We start from the raw sequence: 17,875 nt of genomic DNA, 5'->3' as shown, positions 1-17,875 counted from the left end.
GCAAAATGACCTTTTTTGGCCTAGAAAAGGTAGAGAGAAGAATTTAAAATTTTCATTTTAAGCATTTCAAAGTTGCTTTAAAAGAGCATTTTTATCTTCTAAGAATCTTCTTTTGACAGAATAGAGTTTAGTTTTATGCCAGACTGTATAGTTCAGTCCAGATCACTAGATGAATTAAAAACTTGATCTTATGCTGGTTTTCCTGACCCTTAGGCAATCTTTAATGTGTTTTAATAGTTTTCCACTGTCTCACTGACTCATTCTGTAAATCAAACCTGCCTTCATGAAATCCAGATGAGTGATATTCACAGTTCCTTTTCCTGTCAGTTCATTAATATTGGTCACGACTCCAGCCATGTGTTTTTGGGAGTACTTTTTCTCCATGTATATCTATCTGTAGTATAATAGTTCATTATTTTCTCTCCTATTTCCCAAGGACCTGGTATTCTCCTTCATTTACATTTTTTCAATATTTGACACTGTCAATCTCATCTGCAGAGGATTAAATTAAAAAAAATAGTCTGTTGGTGAAAAATTACTACTTCTTGCAAAACTGTAATTTTGATTGTGGTAAGTGAATTTCACATGGCTAAAATAAACTTTTGAAACTGGAGGTTGTAGGTTTTGGGGAGTTGTAGTCCATGAATAGCCCTGGCTTTTTAAATTTTGTCCATTGGTGCCAGAGCTAAATTTACCAGTGTTATTTATTTCAATGAAACAAAGCCAATAAAGGTTCTGTCCTCAAGTACCTTCTTGAAAACGCGTCAGAGCCTCTTCTGTCACTGTGTCTCCACGCTCTTTACTGACCTGCAAGGTGACAGACACGCTGTGCTTCCTCCTCAGAAATGTCCAGAAACAAATATTGAATCAGTAGCATGATTGGTTCAGTAGAAAATCAGAAACACAGTGCAAAAATTTTGGATTTTGGTACTGACAGTTGTATTTTTATTGATGACGCAATTAGTGGCATTATCCCATATTTATGTTTTATTGAACTAAGGTAATATGTGTAACAAAGATTCCCGTATGTTTGGAACTGCAGGACTATTCAGGAGATGTACACGTTTCTCCTATTACTGTTTATGCTCGCACCCTCCTTCTGCTTCTTTTCTCTAAAGCAGTAATTCCACCATAACTTTAAAATACTGAAAGGGGAAATCCACCTGCTCCCTGGGCCTCATCTTCACACATGCTCCGACACAGCAGTTCCAACATTTGTGTGGCCACACTGTAAGCCAGATCAGGAGAAGCAGTGAACTAATCTCCTTTTATTTTCTAATAGTTTGTGGGAATGTTGGGACGTGAGCAGGGTGAAGGCAAGGCCATATCTTTCAGCCGTGTGAAATGTCAGCATTTGTGTGAGATTGACGTGGCTGTGACCACACTTAATCTTGTTTACTTTCTTCTGTGAGTGTAGTTGAAAAATATCTCCTGAGGATTTAGTTTTAACTTGAATATGATAAATAATCAAGCTGTACATGTTGCACAGATAACACATTCTTCAGTATGAAGTATTTTGCATGTGTCTTCCTTCCCAATCCCTTTTTAAAGACACTTTAAGGTCAGTATACCTCTTGATGTTGTAATTTTGTGTGGCTCAAAGCTCTAGAAAGTAGATAGCAAGAGCTCTTTTCGTCCAACCTGCAGATGTGCTCATTCATATACAATATTTTCTGGAAGTATTTGTGCTTGATTCTGGTATCCTGTGCTCTGCAGCAAACTAAACATCTGCAACCATCTACAGCAACCAGCTCTGAATTTTGGGTCATCACTAGGTTAGTTAAGAAAGTCAGGACTTTAATAAATTGAATATGAGGTTAGAGTGAATCTAACTATAGTTTCTGTTTCTTCACAAGTTGCCAGTAACAGTTTTAGCCAGCTGCCAGACTTCCTACTATGAATTTACCGTACATTGTCCCTGAGACCACTGTAACTGCACTGCAGAAGCGAAGGGACACCTTGAGGGTTTGATTTCTGTGTAGGGGACTGTTGGCACTTTTGTCACCCTGGAAAATGCCTTTAGAGAACTGTGAAGTGCACAAGCCCTGAGGATTTCTGCTGAAGTGATGGGTGATGAAATGTTGGCGTTTAAATTGCCCTTGTATAGCTTCCCAGCTATGTACCCATGGAGTTAATTAGGACAATTCACACCTTCTTACGTTTTTGTTTACTTACATCTGCCAAAAAGTCTCCAACTTCACTTTGTGGGTAATCCTCTGTTTTCTTTAGAATGGCTTTCTTCACAGTCCTAAATGCTACAATTCGTAAAGGAAAACTAGAGATTGAGAGCACAATTACAAGCAGTAGATTTCTAATTTGCTTAGGACAGCACCACCTGTGGATTATTATTTTTGAGAGAATCACAGAAGGGTTGAGGTAGGAAGTCTAGCTCCACCTTCTTCCTCAGAGTAGAATCAGCTTGTTGCTCAAGACTGCGTGCAGTCAGGTTTTGAATGTCTCCAGGGATGGAGACTCTCTAGGCAACCTCTGAGCAACCTGTGCCAGTGTTTGACCACGGGCATGGTAAAAAAAGAAGTGTTTTCTTATGTTTAAATGGAAGTTCCTGCGTTTTAATTTGTGCCCTTGCCTCCTCTGCACTGGGCATCACTGAGAAGAGCCTGGCTTCACCTTCTTATTCCCTGCCCTGAGGTATTTATACAGATTGGAAAAATCCCACCAAGCCTTCTCTTCTCCAGGTTGTACAGTCCTCTCGGACTCGCCTTGTATGACAGATGCTCCAATCCCTTAATCATATTTGCCGGACTTCAGTCATCTTTGAAACTCTGAAAGAATCCTGGCAGCGGTTTCTCTCCCTGTGATGGAACAGCAATTTTTATTGCCAGTATAGTTGCAGGAGGAGTGCACGTGCACATGAATTGACTTATACAGTGCATTTTTCCCCCACTGCTTTATCCCATTATTAGTGTTCATGGTCATTTTATTTGCTTTCAGTTTTGGTCTGAGTTATGTCACCCAGGACATTAGCTATCCCCTTCAGTTTCTTGATGATGAGAGTGCCTGACCCCTATTGGCTTCCTGGCAGGGTGGCAAAGTGTGGAGTGGCACTTAATTCACTATGCAAGGCATGCTCCATCGGGCACTTGGTCCTGTTGTTCATTCCTGCCTCAGTATTTCTGCGAAACGTGCTTGTTGAAAGCGGTGCTGCAGGTAGGCGCTATGCTGCTGTCATTGCTGCCTGCGGAACACAATGGTAGGTACTCACAAGCCTTGCCAAGTCTGGTTCTCTTGGTCCTCAAAAGCACCCGTCTAATTTTATTCCTCTTCTGGTATCTGTCTGGGGTAGGATTCAACCAGATACTCTTCTTTTTGTGTATGTGTGTACACGTGTGTGCGGCATGCGTGTCCGTGTAAAAATCCATGCAGATGCATGAAAAAGAGTACTGGCGAGATCCCTCTGACAAATCCAACCCGTATGACAGCTTCATAGATGGTAGGAAAATTTTTGTGACAGAGTGGCAGGTTGATTTGAGTAACTGATTTTAGTTCCTTATCTCCAACATGCATTTTACTTTCATTCTTCACGCAAAAAGGATGTCTTTTGGGCACACATTGACTGGCGTACGCTCTCTGTCTTCACACCCTCTAGAAGGCCAGGGACTGTCAGCCATCGTGGTTGCTCTCTGAAGTCTGATAGTGAGAGACAGATCGCTGGCAAGTTGTGCAAAGTGATTCTAAGAAGGTGAGATAGTTGGACTGCTATAGGAGTGGACTGTGCTTGGCACAGTTCCCCAAACCAAGACAGATTTTGCAGAATTTGTTCAACATAATTAATTCAGTGCTAAACTGTGGCAGTGATTCTGGCTCCAGCATGTTTTTTTATCTATCGCATCCTGTCTCCAGACTCCCAAGATGGTCTGCCTGGGTGCAGCCGCCTTTCGCGCCGTACCCAGCTGCCTTGACAACCGCTTTGCACTACAGTCATCAAGCAGAGGGTTCCAAATTCCTGGTTTGTTTAATGAGATCGTAACCAACGCGGCTGCAACGGATCCCAGCATTACACTTCCCTTGCAGCTTTTTCGGGGTCTGCTGCCAAACAGGTTTGCATCTAGTGCTCGTGTGTTGCAGATCTGTGATGCGGTAATGCTGACTATGTCCTGAGCAGCCACACAGTCTTCGTAACTAACAAAGTCTCTTTCAGAACTGAAAATATTATGTGGAACAGACCGCTTCAAATCAGCAAATGGCCTCTTGCTCAAAAGCGCACGATGCCCTTTTGGGCTAAAATAGGACCAGTGAAGTGTGCAGCATGCGCCCAGTTGTACGTGTTTTAATTTTTCTCAGCAATCAGTATTTATTGGCCGTTCCCACAGCAGCTAAGAGGAATGTGAGGGGATCCTTCTGAGGAACACATGAAACTCCTGGTGAATTGGCCAGTTCCCTTCTCCATACAACACATACACTTTTCCATTTGAAGTCAGTGCACTCATTATTTTGTGAGTTATTTACAGGACCTTCAAGATGAAAGGTGTTAATTAAAATAGACAAACAGAAAGATACACGTTCAGGTCCATGTCTAATGGCTGTCTTGAAAGGCACTTGACATCCATCTGAAAATTTGTGATCTATGTTTTATTATGGGCTGCCTTGATACAGGGTAACTTTTTTTTTTTTCCTGCTAATACTATGCAGTCTTCTCATACAGGCAAAAATACTTTTATTTCACAAAATCTCATGGTAAAGGATAGAAGAACAAAGTAGTTTCACTCAGAACAAACACCACCTGGTTTCGTTCAGAATAAATCCAAGCTAGACCCCATTCATGAAACTCAGCAAGCCAAAAGCCATGAAGAAATATCACCAACATCAAATCCAAAGCAAAATGGCCAAAGGTAACTGATTCATCCTACATGGAAAAATAAAACTTAGCCATTGGGTTTTTTACCCTTTCAAGCAGGGCAGGTTTTGGCATCTCTTATGTTTTTTTGGGTTTGCTTTCTGAGTCTCTAATAGTTATTCAACCGCAAGTGATTTTTTTAAAAAGTGAAATAATTGTCACTATCGATATTTTTAAATACGTATGTAACACAAACGGATGTCAAATTTGAGAAGGGCTTCCTGAGCAGCTACACTCATCCAAAGCACAGAATGAGACGTGGGATTTTGCCTACCTTGTCTTCTGCTGGCAAGTGAATTCAGGACAACACAAGGCTGTTGAGCAAGTTCATGGGCCCTGTGTTTTGATGCAGGCGACAGAAGGTAACTTGGTGAAGAATGACCATGAAGTGATAGAATGTGTGTTTTGGGAAAGGAAAAAGGGAAAATTGCAAATTAACAGCAGCTGGCTTCAGGAATGACAACTGTAACCAACTTGGAGATTTTCATGGAAAGAAGCCTAACAATAGTTGTTGCCAGGTCCTTAAGGAAACTTAACTTCTTGAGATGAGTAAGTCTTTTGATGCTGCCTCCCACAACATGCTTATGGTAAGCCAGGAAACCAAGAGTAGGTACAACTATAATTAAGTGGTTAAGCATAGCTGTCAAACGCCAGGGACCATGTGTGGTTCTGCAAGGGTCTGTGCCTGCTGTAGTATTAATCAGTCCTTTTATTAACGTGGATGATGGAAGAGAAAGCATGTTTATTAAATGTCCTGGTGATACCATGTGTGGAGGTGCCATAAGCACTTCAGAGGACACAATTAGAGTTCAGTCTTATCTTGAGGAATTGAAGAAACAGTCTGGAAAACAGTAGCCAATTCAGTGAGGGCAAAATTCTGTGCTTGGGGGAATGATGAGTGCCACAAAGAAAGGGGAGGGAGGAATGCCCAGGCAGTGCAACTTAAGGAGGGGGGAATCTGGATTAGTCTTGGTCGGATACTGTACGTAGAGCTGCATTGCAGAAAAGGCAAACATCCGGCTGAGATGTCAGGAATGTTGTCTGTAAGGCACATGTGGTAAGTCTGCCCTACAGCTGGAGCCCTGAATTCAATTTTGAGCTCTGTAATCCAAGAACAATGTGGAGGACAGCGGTGGTCAGAGGTTTAGAAAACACGAGCTGTATGTAAAGGTTGAAGAATTTGTGTTTATTTAGTCTGGAGAAGAAAAGAGGGGAGACGTGATAATGGTATTCAAATATGTAAAATGACAGCTTTGAGAGAGAAAAAATAAACCTTGCCTATGGTCATGTGAGCAGAATAAGGAATAACAGGCTCAAATAACAGCCGAGGAGATTTAAGGTAAACACTAAGTAAAACTTTCTAGCAGTGGAGTGGTTTTGCACTAGCACAACTGTCACAGGAGGCTGTGGAACCTCTGTCATGGGAAGGTTTTTTAAAAAAATAAGTTAGACAAGCACTTGTTGGGACTGATGGGTATGTTTAGTGTGTGACTGGTGTGCCTCCGGGCAAGGGAGAGACACGATGGTCTCCTGAGGTCCCTTCCAGCTCTAATTCCATGATATAAATTCAGTAGCAAAGCTATAATGGCGATTAAATAACCTCTTGAGAAAGGCTTGGTAGGTGAGGCTTTTGGTTTGTAAGTACTCAGCATGCTGTGTTTTAGGCTCTACTTCTCATTCAAATCCATCTGTAGCTTCATGTACTCTTTTGTCTGTCTTAATATCGGAATCTTTTGTAAAAGTGAACATCAGCATTGGGTCAGACTGTTTCCTGAATACGAAACTTTTCCAAATACAAGCTCAGCATGAAATAGAAAGACAGGTTTTCAAATTACTTTTCTCGCTCTGCAAAAGGAATTGGAACACATCATTCCTGACATTTCTTTTTAGAGTTACCTTGGGACTCCCCAGTCCTCACCTATCTTACCTTGTACAAGGTTGTCTTCTATCATATTTGTCTGCCTGAGAGTAAATCAAACGCAAAACTCATCCAGCTGTTTGGACAGCTCTATATAAAGGAAATAAGACCATTGTTTACAAATAATCTTAGCAAAGCTGAGGAGCAGGTTTTTTTCCTTCTACAGCGTGATTTCAATCAGGGTACGAATTTTCCCTACAGGATACTGGGTGTTTTAGCTGAGTTTGGGGCAGCCGCAGTGCCGACTGGTGCCCCGCAAATGCAACCCGAGCAGAAGGCAGATGGGACAGGGGGTGCAGAAGGACGGAGTGGACGGCTTGCAGGTAGACGCACGTGCTTGTGATGAGAGAAAGACCAAGGAGAGAGGTAAAAAGAATGAGTTAAGGGCTTCAAAGAAATGGCAGATTAAACTACTTATCACTTGGGGAATCTGCAATAAAAGCAGTAAGAACGTTTTCTTTCGCAGCAGCTACGTACTGTGAAGGGTGGTGCCTTTGCCTGGCAGGTTGCTGAAACACGGAAAGGTGGATCTGGCCCAGTGTTCATGGTTACTTTCATCTAGTTTGGACTCTCTGGCGTTAATTCAGTCAGCTCAGGAAGAGGGACTCAGTCAGCATCTGGGGCTTTGTTTTGCATTCCCCCACTGAGGTTTCTGGTCACCAGCTTACAGTTTCTCCAGTACAGCAGCTTTTGCTTCCCTAAAAAGGATGCAGAAAGCTGAAAAGAAAAATACCGTCTAAAGGCCAATTTGTCTTTATTTGTACCTGAATTCTGGATGGAGAGTGCTAGCGTTGGCCTCTGCAAAGTGCCCTAGATGTGTTACTGCCTTCTCTGTGTGAAAGAAAAGCCCCTATTTGAGGTGGACTTGCAAGGAGAAATTGGCACGGTGGCAAAAATAGAAGAAAAAAAGGAAAATTTGTACATACACCGTAACGGTCTTAAATGTGCACAAATGTCTCTCAGTGATTTTTAAAAGAGTTTCTTAGGAAGCGTGTCTTAAGCAGAATTGTAGGAAAGAAATTAAAAGGGTAGAAACGTATTGCCACTGTGGAAATTAATTAATTGTGGTTTAAAAATAACAATAGGAGCAAATTATACTTCATAAGTTCCTATGAACTCAATGTTTTAGTACCCAAAATAAATGTTACAAGCAGTGTACATGGTTGAGCCAAATGTGAAGACCACCTGCTTGGGGGTGAATTAGAGAGAGCTCATGTAAATTCATTATGGCACATCTTACGGTTATCATGAAGATATTTTCAGGAGGATGTTCTAGCATTATATTGAAATAAAACTGATTGTGCAAAGACAGCAGAGAGCACATTATCAGTTTTTTCTCTGACAACAGATTCAGAATTTAACTTTTATTTACAATAGCTATTATTTCTAAACAAGCAAGAAAATTAAAGTTATGGCCATGGACCTCTTTGCTACTGAAAGAACTGATTGTTCTCTTGGCCAACAATGATCGAGAAGCTTTTAAAAACAGTTTTGGGGGAGCGGATTTGTTGGTGCTTCCTCTCCCTTTCTTGCAATGTCTCACCTCCCCCAGTGAAAAAAACAAACCAGTTTCCATCTGGGCAGTATTGCAATATTTCATCTGTAGTCATGAATCCAAACTGACCTCCTTCACTTCGATAACTGTGAATGACTGAGGAACTCTTGGAGCCTGTGCAGTGAGCTACAGGGACTCTTCCATGACTACTTCTTTTTGGCCACTAAATTCACAGCTCAGGGCCTTACTTTACATATGTCAGGAATTTTACATTGTCCTGTTCTTTTTTTATTGTGACAATCCTGTTTATGCTTTATGCTAAAGCAGCGCAGTGGATAATGCAACCTGGGGGGAACAGAGGGTGTTGTCCAGTGTTATCCTCAACTTGATGTCATACTGTACATGTAAAAATAATTTCCAAGAAATGTCTGCAACATTATTGCAGCCTTAGGATTCCTTAAAAATCTGCAACTCCAGCCACCTTGCACAGGATTTACAGAGGCTGATTTAAGTTTTGAACTGGGGATTTTCTCTCTTCTTAGTTGTTTCTTATGTTTTGGGCTCGATACAGACAGTAAAAGCAAATCTCAAAGCTTTATAATGCAGATGAAGGTTATCGTGAGCCTCACTGTTTACTCAGAAGCCTTCTGTTGTATAAATGAAGTTGAAATAGGTGCCAGTTTTGATGCAAAGGTAGAAGGTGGGGAGTGGCCTCGTGTTCTGCAGTCAGTGTGTCCCTACCTTGTCTTTGCCCTGATGCAGGTTTTGTTTTTCTCACACTGCTTCTGACTGTCCAGTTTTGAGCATCGGGCTCAGTCTTAGCAGTAAGCGGGTTTCACTGTTTTCCCGTGTTCCTCTATGGCGTCATCTTTAAAGTTCATCCTTTATTTGTTTTTATTATTTTCACAAACCCCAGCATCTTTATCACTTCTCAGCAACCTTTTCAAGGGTTGTTGCCTATCGCTGCGCATTTGGAATACTTCCGTGCATAATATTAATGTTTCTTTTTGTGGGTCAGGCACGCTTTTTATTGAAATAAATTCAACTTTCATGGTTGATGTTTTTCGAAAGAGCAACTTAAGCACCATGCTACTGGTACTTGGGTTCTATTTTCTTCCACATCAAGGATTTTAAATTATCATAACTTTACTGCTTTTTGCCATACTCCATAGATATTTGCAAAAGCATTTGAGAAAAAAAAATAAGAGCATTAGTTGGTAAAGTGTTTTATTTAGCAAGGAGACTTTCTCTGCTTCCTTTGTGTGGTTTTCTGTCATGCAGTTTTGCAGGACTTATAAAACAAAAAGTACATGTCCCCTTCACAAGTGGAACTAGAGTTCTTTTATTTGAGCCATAATTTTGTGTTAATTTTTTATTTTTTTTATTATTAAATCCCTCCAAATAACTTCTCATACCTGATGCATGTTGTGGCCGAGAGCATGGCTACATAGACCCTTCCTTTGTTCACGCTTCGAACACGCCAGCTTGGGCACAGGGCGTTGCTGCCAGTGCTGGGTGGCTCCCAGCCTGGTGCAAACTCACCTCTGGCCAGCCCAGGGGACTGGGGTTTGACTGAGCGGGTGTCTCTGAACTGGTATTAGAAGGGACAGCATTCACTGCTTTTAATAGCTACAAAAAGGCATTAAAAAAACAGCACAAAGAGGTCAGGCAAACCAGCCTGGAATTTCAATTGAAGCTCCAGGGTTGTTTTTTTTTTAAAAAAAAAAAAGAAAAAAGTTTTCTTCTTTTTATTTTTGTGGGGAATATAGAAAAATGTTATGCTAAAAAAGCAGTTGCTTATCTCTGGCTAATAGTGGATGGGTCTGCTCACAGTAAAAGATACATCCTAAAATAAAGCCAGACAGGTTGCTGTGGTGCTGGTGGTGACAAATGAAGACTGCAGGACCACTCAGGATCACAGATCCTTAGATAAGTTGCAAGACGTATCTTACTCGGGAACTACAGTATCTGGAAGGATCCCACCATTTATTTTAACTGACTTACTAGAAATAAGAATTCTGGTGCTACAAATAAAACCTTCATGAAAGCAAGTTGGGAAGGGAGTCAGATATATAGTGTTTGGAGCACTGCAATTTCGTATACTCAATATATTTTTGAGCTTGTGAGCCTTTCACAGGCTTTCGACAAACAACTTGCAGTAGGGCCTTAATTACATATTTCACAAAAGGAGTTCTTAATTTTTAAATACAGGGTGCTTGCCAGAGGTGATAGATGAACATGTAAGTGGAAGGCTCCACAGCAATAAAATGCCTCTTTGATGATGGGGGCATTACAGAAAGTGAGAAGACATTATAATAACATAGATGAATGCAGACAGAAGGAGGAAAGAAAATTTCTATGACCAAATATATGTTTTTAAAGCAGTGTTTGCGTGATTGCCTGACTTGAATACCTTGTTTCTGAATAAATAATTTCTTGAACTTTGTGTCTTTTAAGCATAACAAAATAGAAATAACCTTGCAAATGGAACCAGCATTTGTGGCGTTCATATAGAGCTGCACAGAGTATATTTACCTTTTGGGTAAAGGTGGGGTACTTGAAAGATCGCGAAGGACAGACTAGCAGCAATTTACTTCAGAATGGTGGTAACCAAAAGTTATCTGATGACTCTTAATGTCCTAAGTCTTTCAGAGCAAAGTGAGGTGCCTTGCTGTGGGACATCTGCGCTACTGGTAATGTTCATCCTCTTGCCACGAGCTCATAGAAAAGTGGTTACCTTGTCCAGCACTGTTTCTTGGTCAGTATATTCATTTTCTGGTTTGATGGAATTTTTTAGATGCATTCTTCCATGGGAGCTTCCCTCTGCATCTCGTGTTCTTCGCATTGAGTTTTATCCCCTGGAGTATGAGAAGGGAGATGCTGCACACTTCCTTTCCTCTTCTTCTGTATCAGCTATCCTCTACCTTTTCCCAGTTCACCTCCTGTTCTGAGTTTGGCCATCGCTCCCTCTTAGCTCTCAGCCTCACCCTGGGTGGCTGTTCTGTCACCAGATCTCTAGACATCTCACTTGTTTTCTTCATCGCGTTTGGCTTGCAAGCAGGATTGACTGAAAATAGTCTAACCACCACTTTCTATTTTCTCCCTTCAAGGGATTTCTGCTCCATTTTCAAAATGACTTACTTGATTTCTTCTTGACCATCTGTGTGGTGTCAAACTGCCTGAATAACCCAAAGTATAGGTGTGACATACACTTCTAGAAAAATGGAGAGGTAATAAATGTTGACCTTCCTTGTTAAGACTCATCAGCACCTCTCACTTCCAGCTCTTTAAGGAATACTTATTGCAAAGGACAATCTATTTAATTTATATCTGTAGGATTCCATGTGACCATAAGGATCTGCCCTTGTGGATTTTGTTGCTTCTGAGGCCTATGGAGGTGTGAAGATGAAACTGAGAAGCAGCTGTTTGAGTTACATGATGTGAGAGCAGACAGTAACCAGCAAAGGCTATAAACATGAATTTATCTTATTTGAATGACACTTCAGCATACTTTTTGTTTGTTTTCTTAGCTTTGTCTTTTTCCGTCAAATAGTGGTTTTGTTCTTTCAGTTATGAGTATAAAGATAGAAAGGTAGGCATGGCATTGAACAACAGATTAAAACATCATGTAGTGTAAAACCCTGTGCAGCAGTAACTGAGCAATACATAAACTAACGGAAAGAAAATAAGCAAAGTACTGCATATCGGAGTCCAAAGGCAGCCCCTGGGGAACGTTTGGTGCGTGGCAGCTACTGGCAGTCACAAGGCTGATTTGGTGACTCCAGACAGTTACTTATGTATTCAGGTCACACTTTGTTCTCCTCAGTTACAGCTTCAACCAGATACGGTTGTGGCATTTCCTGACAAAAGTCAGGCTAAAGGCTTTTCAGAAGGGGTGGTTTAATGCACTATCCATATTGATATTACCCGTTTGAGGATAAGAGAAAAAATAATCACTAACTCGGAGGGACAGAACAGTATTTCTGCAGTTGATGTCTGCCTTATCCTCACCTCAGGGAAAACGCAGATGGTGACACTCTCGGCAGTTTCTGACCCCATCTTGGATGATCAACGTTACACAGCTACTCATTATGAAGTTGACTTGGGGTTAGTAGGGAAATGATACCAGCTGACATAGAAGGGCAGGAAAAGTGTCCGTAAAGATGTATTTCACTAAATTTCATTGAGAATTTTTACCTTTACATAAAATGTTTAGTTCTTAAGACTTCTATGCAAAATGGTTTCAAAATAATTTTATTACTAGCCTGTCATATACTGTGTTTAATCTTTCTATGACTTTTTAATGATGTACTGGAGAACCTGGAGGCCTTCCATTTTACTAAGAATATTTTGTTTTAAACTCCAAAACCCATACAGAAATGCAGTCTATTACTTAATAATTTCAGTATTATTTTTTCATGTATGCTTTTCTAACAGAAGTTTTGGAATTTGCTGTGGAGTATTCATTTAAAGCAAAAATCTTATAGCAATTCCTTTTTTTGTTGTTGTTCCATTTTACTATAGAGATGTCATGGTGAAAGATGGACTTCTGTGGGACATCTCTTACAATGGTGATGAACTATTTAACATTTTTTGGTCTCAATCCATTTTCTCCCTGGCCACTGAGTGACCCTCTGTGTAAGGTATTCTTAAAGGATACCAATGCCGACTGTCTTGGCAGAGTGCTGGGGGATGCACGGAGAGCTGTGCGCAAACCAGCGTTACAGTCGCAGAGTCACTGGACTTGTGCCCGCTTTGCAGAAAGCACCATTCCCTGAGACAGAGCCCAAGCACTGAATGTGGATGTTGACTCACCTGATTGCTCAGGTCATTGGGGAGGTCAGTCACTGGGTATGGTCTGGCAAGATTTCTGGACCACTGTTGGGTACAGAGCTCCAGTTTCCAGGCTGCAGACAAAGCTGCCCAGAGGGTAAGGTGGTTGGAAGTAGGTGATTTCCATTGGAGCTGAGAAATCTTCCACGAAGTGCTGAGGCTCCTGTTGCGCCAGAGACCAACTCTGGTTTACCATGAACAAACAAAGCAGGTTGATGAATAGAAAAAGCACTTCGCTACAGAGAGAAGATTGAGTTGAAAGAGAAGAAAGAAGCACTGTAGTTAAGACTCCAAGAATAAAGCTTTAAAGTAAACAGAAGTACTTCCAAAACACCTACAGTATCCTCTTTCACATCAGTAAAAAATATACAGCTGCTTTGCAAAGGACTAGCTTTCATCAGCTCGAGATAATCAGAAAGCTGATATTTTTCCAGCTTCCCATGAGCTTCCCAAAACTGATAGCTATAAATCCACTATAGGAAAGAGGAAATAATATTTCTTCTTCTTAAGAGATAAAAGAGGGCTGACGACTAATGCTGAAGTGAATTGTTAAGAGTCTTATTTACTTAATTGAGCCTGCTTGTTTGGTATGTGTCCCAATTAATTCATTTTTGTTGTGACCATATTGAAGCAACCTACACCCTTGTGACCTTCTCTTATAATTATGACCATCTTCCTCTTTTGAAGCACTGTTTTGATTATGTGCTCAAAAAGCTCTGCTAAAATATCTGTAGCATTAGTACAGGGTCAGATTTTTCCATTGTTTTGAACTCAAGTATAGTAACAAAAAGAATCATTCTTTGTTGAAGTTCCTGGAGGTTATGGGTGAATTACAGCCCTTAGGGGATGGGGGATTCTTCCTTTTTAATTTCACAAAATGGCTATTTTGAATAGGCAGAACTTGTTCTCTAACTATAAATTCTTGTAAGAAAAATGCGTTGTTGGGTGGTGGCACTCAGAGGTGCCTCGTAATTCCTCTGATGTGCTGAATATTGTACATGTTACAGGGTCACAGGAGAAAGTAACAGCAGCTGAAAAGGGGCTGGCAAGTATGACCATCCCTGAACTCGCTGAGATTGCCACATGGAATCTCTGCTCCAAATGAGGCATAGTGTTTCTTATTGCTTAAATTCACCACAGCATTTGACAGCTCTTGGCCTAAACCACAGCAGAGCCGTCTGGACACCTGTCTGTGAAGGAGAGACTCTTTGGGACGTGCCAGTCAAATCTGCAGTGGTAGGTGACTCTGTCAGTGACGGGTTTCCTGCACAAGGAGGGTGTTTATACCTCGGTGCTTCATTGGATTTTCCTAGTTTGTGCCAACCTCCACAATAGTAACTTACAGTCAACAAGATGTTTTTGTACTCCTGTCCTCAGCTCCTCCCTCATTTACCTGAAAGCCCCAGCCAAATGGCTTTCCTCCATCACGGCATGCACGCGTGCACTGGTGGAGCTAGCTCTGGGCAGCAATCCCACAGGTGGTGCTGGTTTAGAGAAAGTTGCTCTGCACGTTGCATCTTTCATTCCAGTGGAAATAGGTCTTTTACCAGAACTAAGTCCTAAACCAAACCCTCTTGCCACTGACTGTTATACTTGGAAATCTGCTGAGCACCCGTGCCGTTTTGTGCACCTCTTACAGCAGTGGGCCCTTCTCCTCAGGAACCAGGACCCTTGCAGAGAATATTTCTTTACACGAGGCTTGCTGAGACTGTTTCTCTTATTGAACTAAGTAGTATCCCTGCTTTCCCCAGTCTCCATTGGCTCTCTGCTCCCTTCTGTCCAGATCGGAACTGGCCATGCTTTTAACTTCTTGAAGCACTGTGTACCGTTTTTCCCTCTTCCTCGGTCCCAGTCTTTTTCTACTTCCTGAAAAGAGTGCCTTCATGTCTGTGTTTTATGCTGTGTGAAGTTTCTTTTTTGGTATGGCAGACTCTCTCTGTTCCTGAAACAATTAAACCCACTTCTTTAAACATAATTGGCTTGCTCTGATCTCATTTTTTTCAATGGATGGTCATCTAAGCTGCTGGGGATTTTGATGCCTAAGCCAGCAGGTGCTGGGTAGAGCTTACCCTGGATGCCACCCACGCATCGGTGTGCTGTAGGACACAGCACATTTAACATTTCATTTAACATTTGCCTGAGCAATTTTCTGTTCTCCTTCAATGTAAGACTGCTCATGTAGCAAAAATTCCTGCATCAGCGCTATAGAAAAGGTCTGGAAATCTTCCTTCAGCCATAAATAATAGTCCAGTGTAAAACAGACCACCATCTCAGGCCAGGCCTCCTTCATGCACCAGGCAAAGGTGGGTGACGGAAAAAGCCAAAGGAGTGGTCTCTCCACAAAAACAGATTTAGAGGTTAATGCTTTGCCCTGCCCATTCTTGACTTTCTCTCCTTGCATAATCCGATTTAACTCTTCGACTGTGTCTATGTTCTAGAACACTTAGACTAAGCGTTCTGGTTTAGAGTACGTATGGGAGATTAATTTCCTTCCCATCACTGAGAGTTTCCTTTTTACACGCACTCACGTGCCAGATCACGCAGCGTGCAGCTGAGGCCTTGCATCTTACATGACACCTACAGGACTCTACTGAATGAAACCTGCAAGTCTTCAGAGTTGTTAGAATGTGACTTTCTGTTTACGTGTTTTTTGGCATAGAAACAGAAAAGCTGGGGCTGGAGGTGGGAAACGGATTGCCATCTTGGAAATTTAATGACCAGCTCTTTCCCTGTGACGTGTGCGGAAAAGTGTTTGGTCGACAGCAGACTCTGTCCCGGCATCTCTCGCTGCACACAGGTAAGCCGATGCCTTGTGGCTGGTTGTTGCAGCACTGAGGAAATCCGTGTGTTTGTCATGGTTTAAGTGGAGGGGGAAGAAGGTCAGCAGAAGAGCGTGTGAGCGTCCTCAGCTCCTTGCGCTTAGAGCAGAGCCAAACACAGAAACAGAATGTCAGAGTCGTGTTCAGGGAGTTAACTAATATTTTATTTCTTTACAGCCTTACTTGTAATTTTTCTTTACAAAAGGTGTAAATTCAAGTTTGTACAGCTTCCAGTAGACCAACCTGTAGACACCAACTGGTTAACTGGGCCTGTTAATGGAGCTCTGAAGAGAAGGCACAGCCTTTCTTACATTCACCCGATGAGCTTTTTGAATGTCACTGAACAATAAAAGAGTTGGCCTTGGTGTTTCAGATCTGGTGAAACTGAAAGGATTTAATACCTGTCATTCATCTTTGCTCTCATCATCCAGTTCTTCTGAGAGGAACGGGGCTGTTCTACCCCATACCAACCTTCTTAAAGTGAATCAGCTTCAAATCAGCTGAGACTAATGGAGTTTTTATATGGGTGACGCACCTTGCCAGCCTGCTGAGGTGCACTGCTCAAAATAAGACTTGAAAGCAAGAATTTCTGATGCAGTGCTGAAAAATATTGTTGGTATAAGGCTGGTGTATGTTGTAGTGTCTAGTAGAGCTGTGCTGGAAAGGCTCAAACGCTCCGTTCCATGGGGTCATGGGGTTTTCTTAGTCCCAAGCTGCTCTATTGAATGCCTTTCCCCTAACACTTGTAGCATTATATTTCAAATTTAGAGCAGCAGCTTCTCAAAGGGAAAGGCTGTAAAAGCTGAAGTAATGTTTGGTTATTTTAATCAACTCTTTGTAAAATAAAGCCTGGCACGTACAAAAAATGTGCTGCCAGGATTTAGAAATGTTTAATTTAAAATGAAATTATTTTTGGTTTAAATTTTTTAAGTTGTGAAGCATCAGAAACTCACGATGAATTTGCTTAATTTCTTTAACTGTTCTTTGAGGTTTTTTTGTTGGTTTGTGTTCGGAACTGGCCTAATGATACAGTGTTCCCTTTCATCCTCACCCTCAGATCTCAATACAAAATCATCAACAATGAACTCTTTCCAAGTGACCACATGGGCAACCTCAAGAGTAACTGGACCCAAAAATCAAATAAAAGATGCTAGGTAAAGGAAGTACGTGTAGATTACTGACCTGTTTCTCTACTGGCTCTGCTGCAGCTCTCAGAGCAGCGGTTGCCCCAGTTTTCCAGTTTATAGAGTTTTATATTCTCTGACTACAAATGGTAAAGCAAGTTAAAAAAACTAGCCCTAAACTACCTCCCAATTAGTTTTTTTCCTGAGTAATCGCTGTGAACTCCTGTAAGTTTTCAAAACGTCGAGCTTCCAAAGCACCTCATTCTGAAAGCTGCTCGGAGAAATCCAAAGGAACGCACGCTTGGTTACTGGCAGCTTTAAAACCAGCTTGCTTCAAAATGAAATATACATCTAAGGTTCCCTGTTTCTTTTTCAGAAGAGAGAAAGTACAAATGCCACTTGTGCCCCTATGCTGCTAAGTGCCGTGCTAATCTGAACCAGCACTTGACCGTCCATTCTGTGAAGCTGGTGAGTACAGACACCGAGGACATTGTCAGCGCTGTCACTTCTGAAGGCAGCGATGGAAAGAAGCACCCTTATTACTACAGGTGAGGACTCAGGCAAGGGCTGTGTGCCAGGTGCTGGAATCTCAATGTCTTATCTGCCTGCTCAGGATGTGTTACAGGGCCACCCTTCTGGAGCTGCAGGGTGGAACTGCCATGAAAGTACTTGTCGTGCCCGTATCTGACTTAGGCAAAGCAGCAAAACCCGGCTGGCGGCCTCGTGCCGTTTGACTTGGCTAGCCGTCGGGAAAGACTCTGGAGTTTGGTGGGCTTGGTTGTTTTAAACGGCTTTGTGAGGCAGATGGGCTCTTAGAAGGCTCTTTTAACT

General features: G+C 41.7%; 1 protein-coding gene across 1 annotated transcript in view; it reads left to right on the top strand.

Annotated features, from left to right (window-relative positions):
- Nucleotides 1–17,875, top strand: part of ZNF827 (zinc finger protein 827) — an 82,005-nt gene that overhangs the window by 55,526 nt on the left and 8,604 nt on the right. Inside the window, exons 9-10 of the mRNA XM_086611995.1 lie at nucleotides 15,761–15,898; nucleotides 17,421–17,592. Of these exons, the coding sequence (XP_086468121.1) occupies nucleotides 15,761–15,898; nucleotides 17,421–17,592 (310 nt within the window). The remainder of the gene's footprint in view (nucleotides 1–15,760; nucleotides 15,899–17,420; nucleotides 17,593–17,875) is intronic.

The sequence above is a fragment of the Tauraco erythrolophus genome, chromosome 5, assembly GCF_009769465.1.
Source record: "Tauraco erythrolophus isolate bTauEry1 chromosome 5, bTauEry1.pri, whole genome shotgun sequence".
NCBI lineage: Eukaryota > Metazoa > Chordata > Aves > Musophagiformes > Musophagidae > Tauraco > Tauraco erythrolophus.
This window is presented reverse-complemented; position numbering and strand designations above follow the sequence as displayed.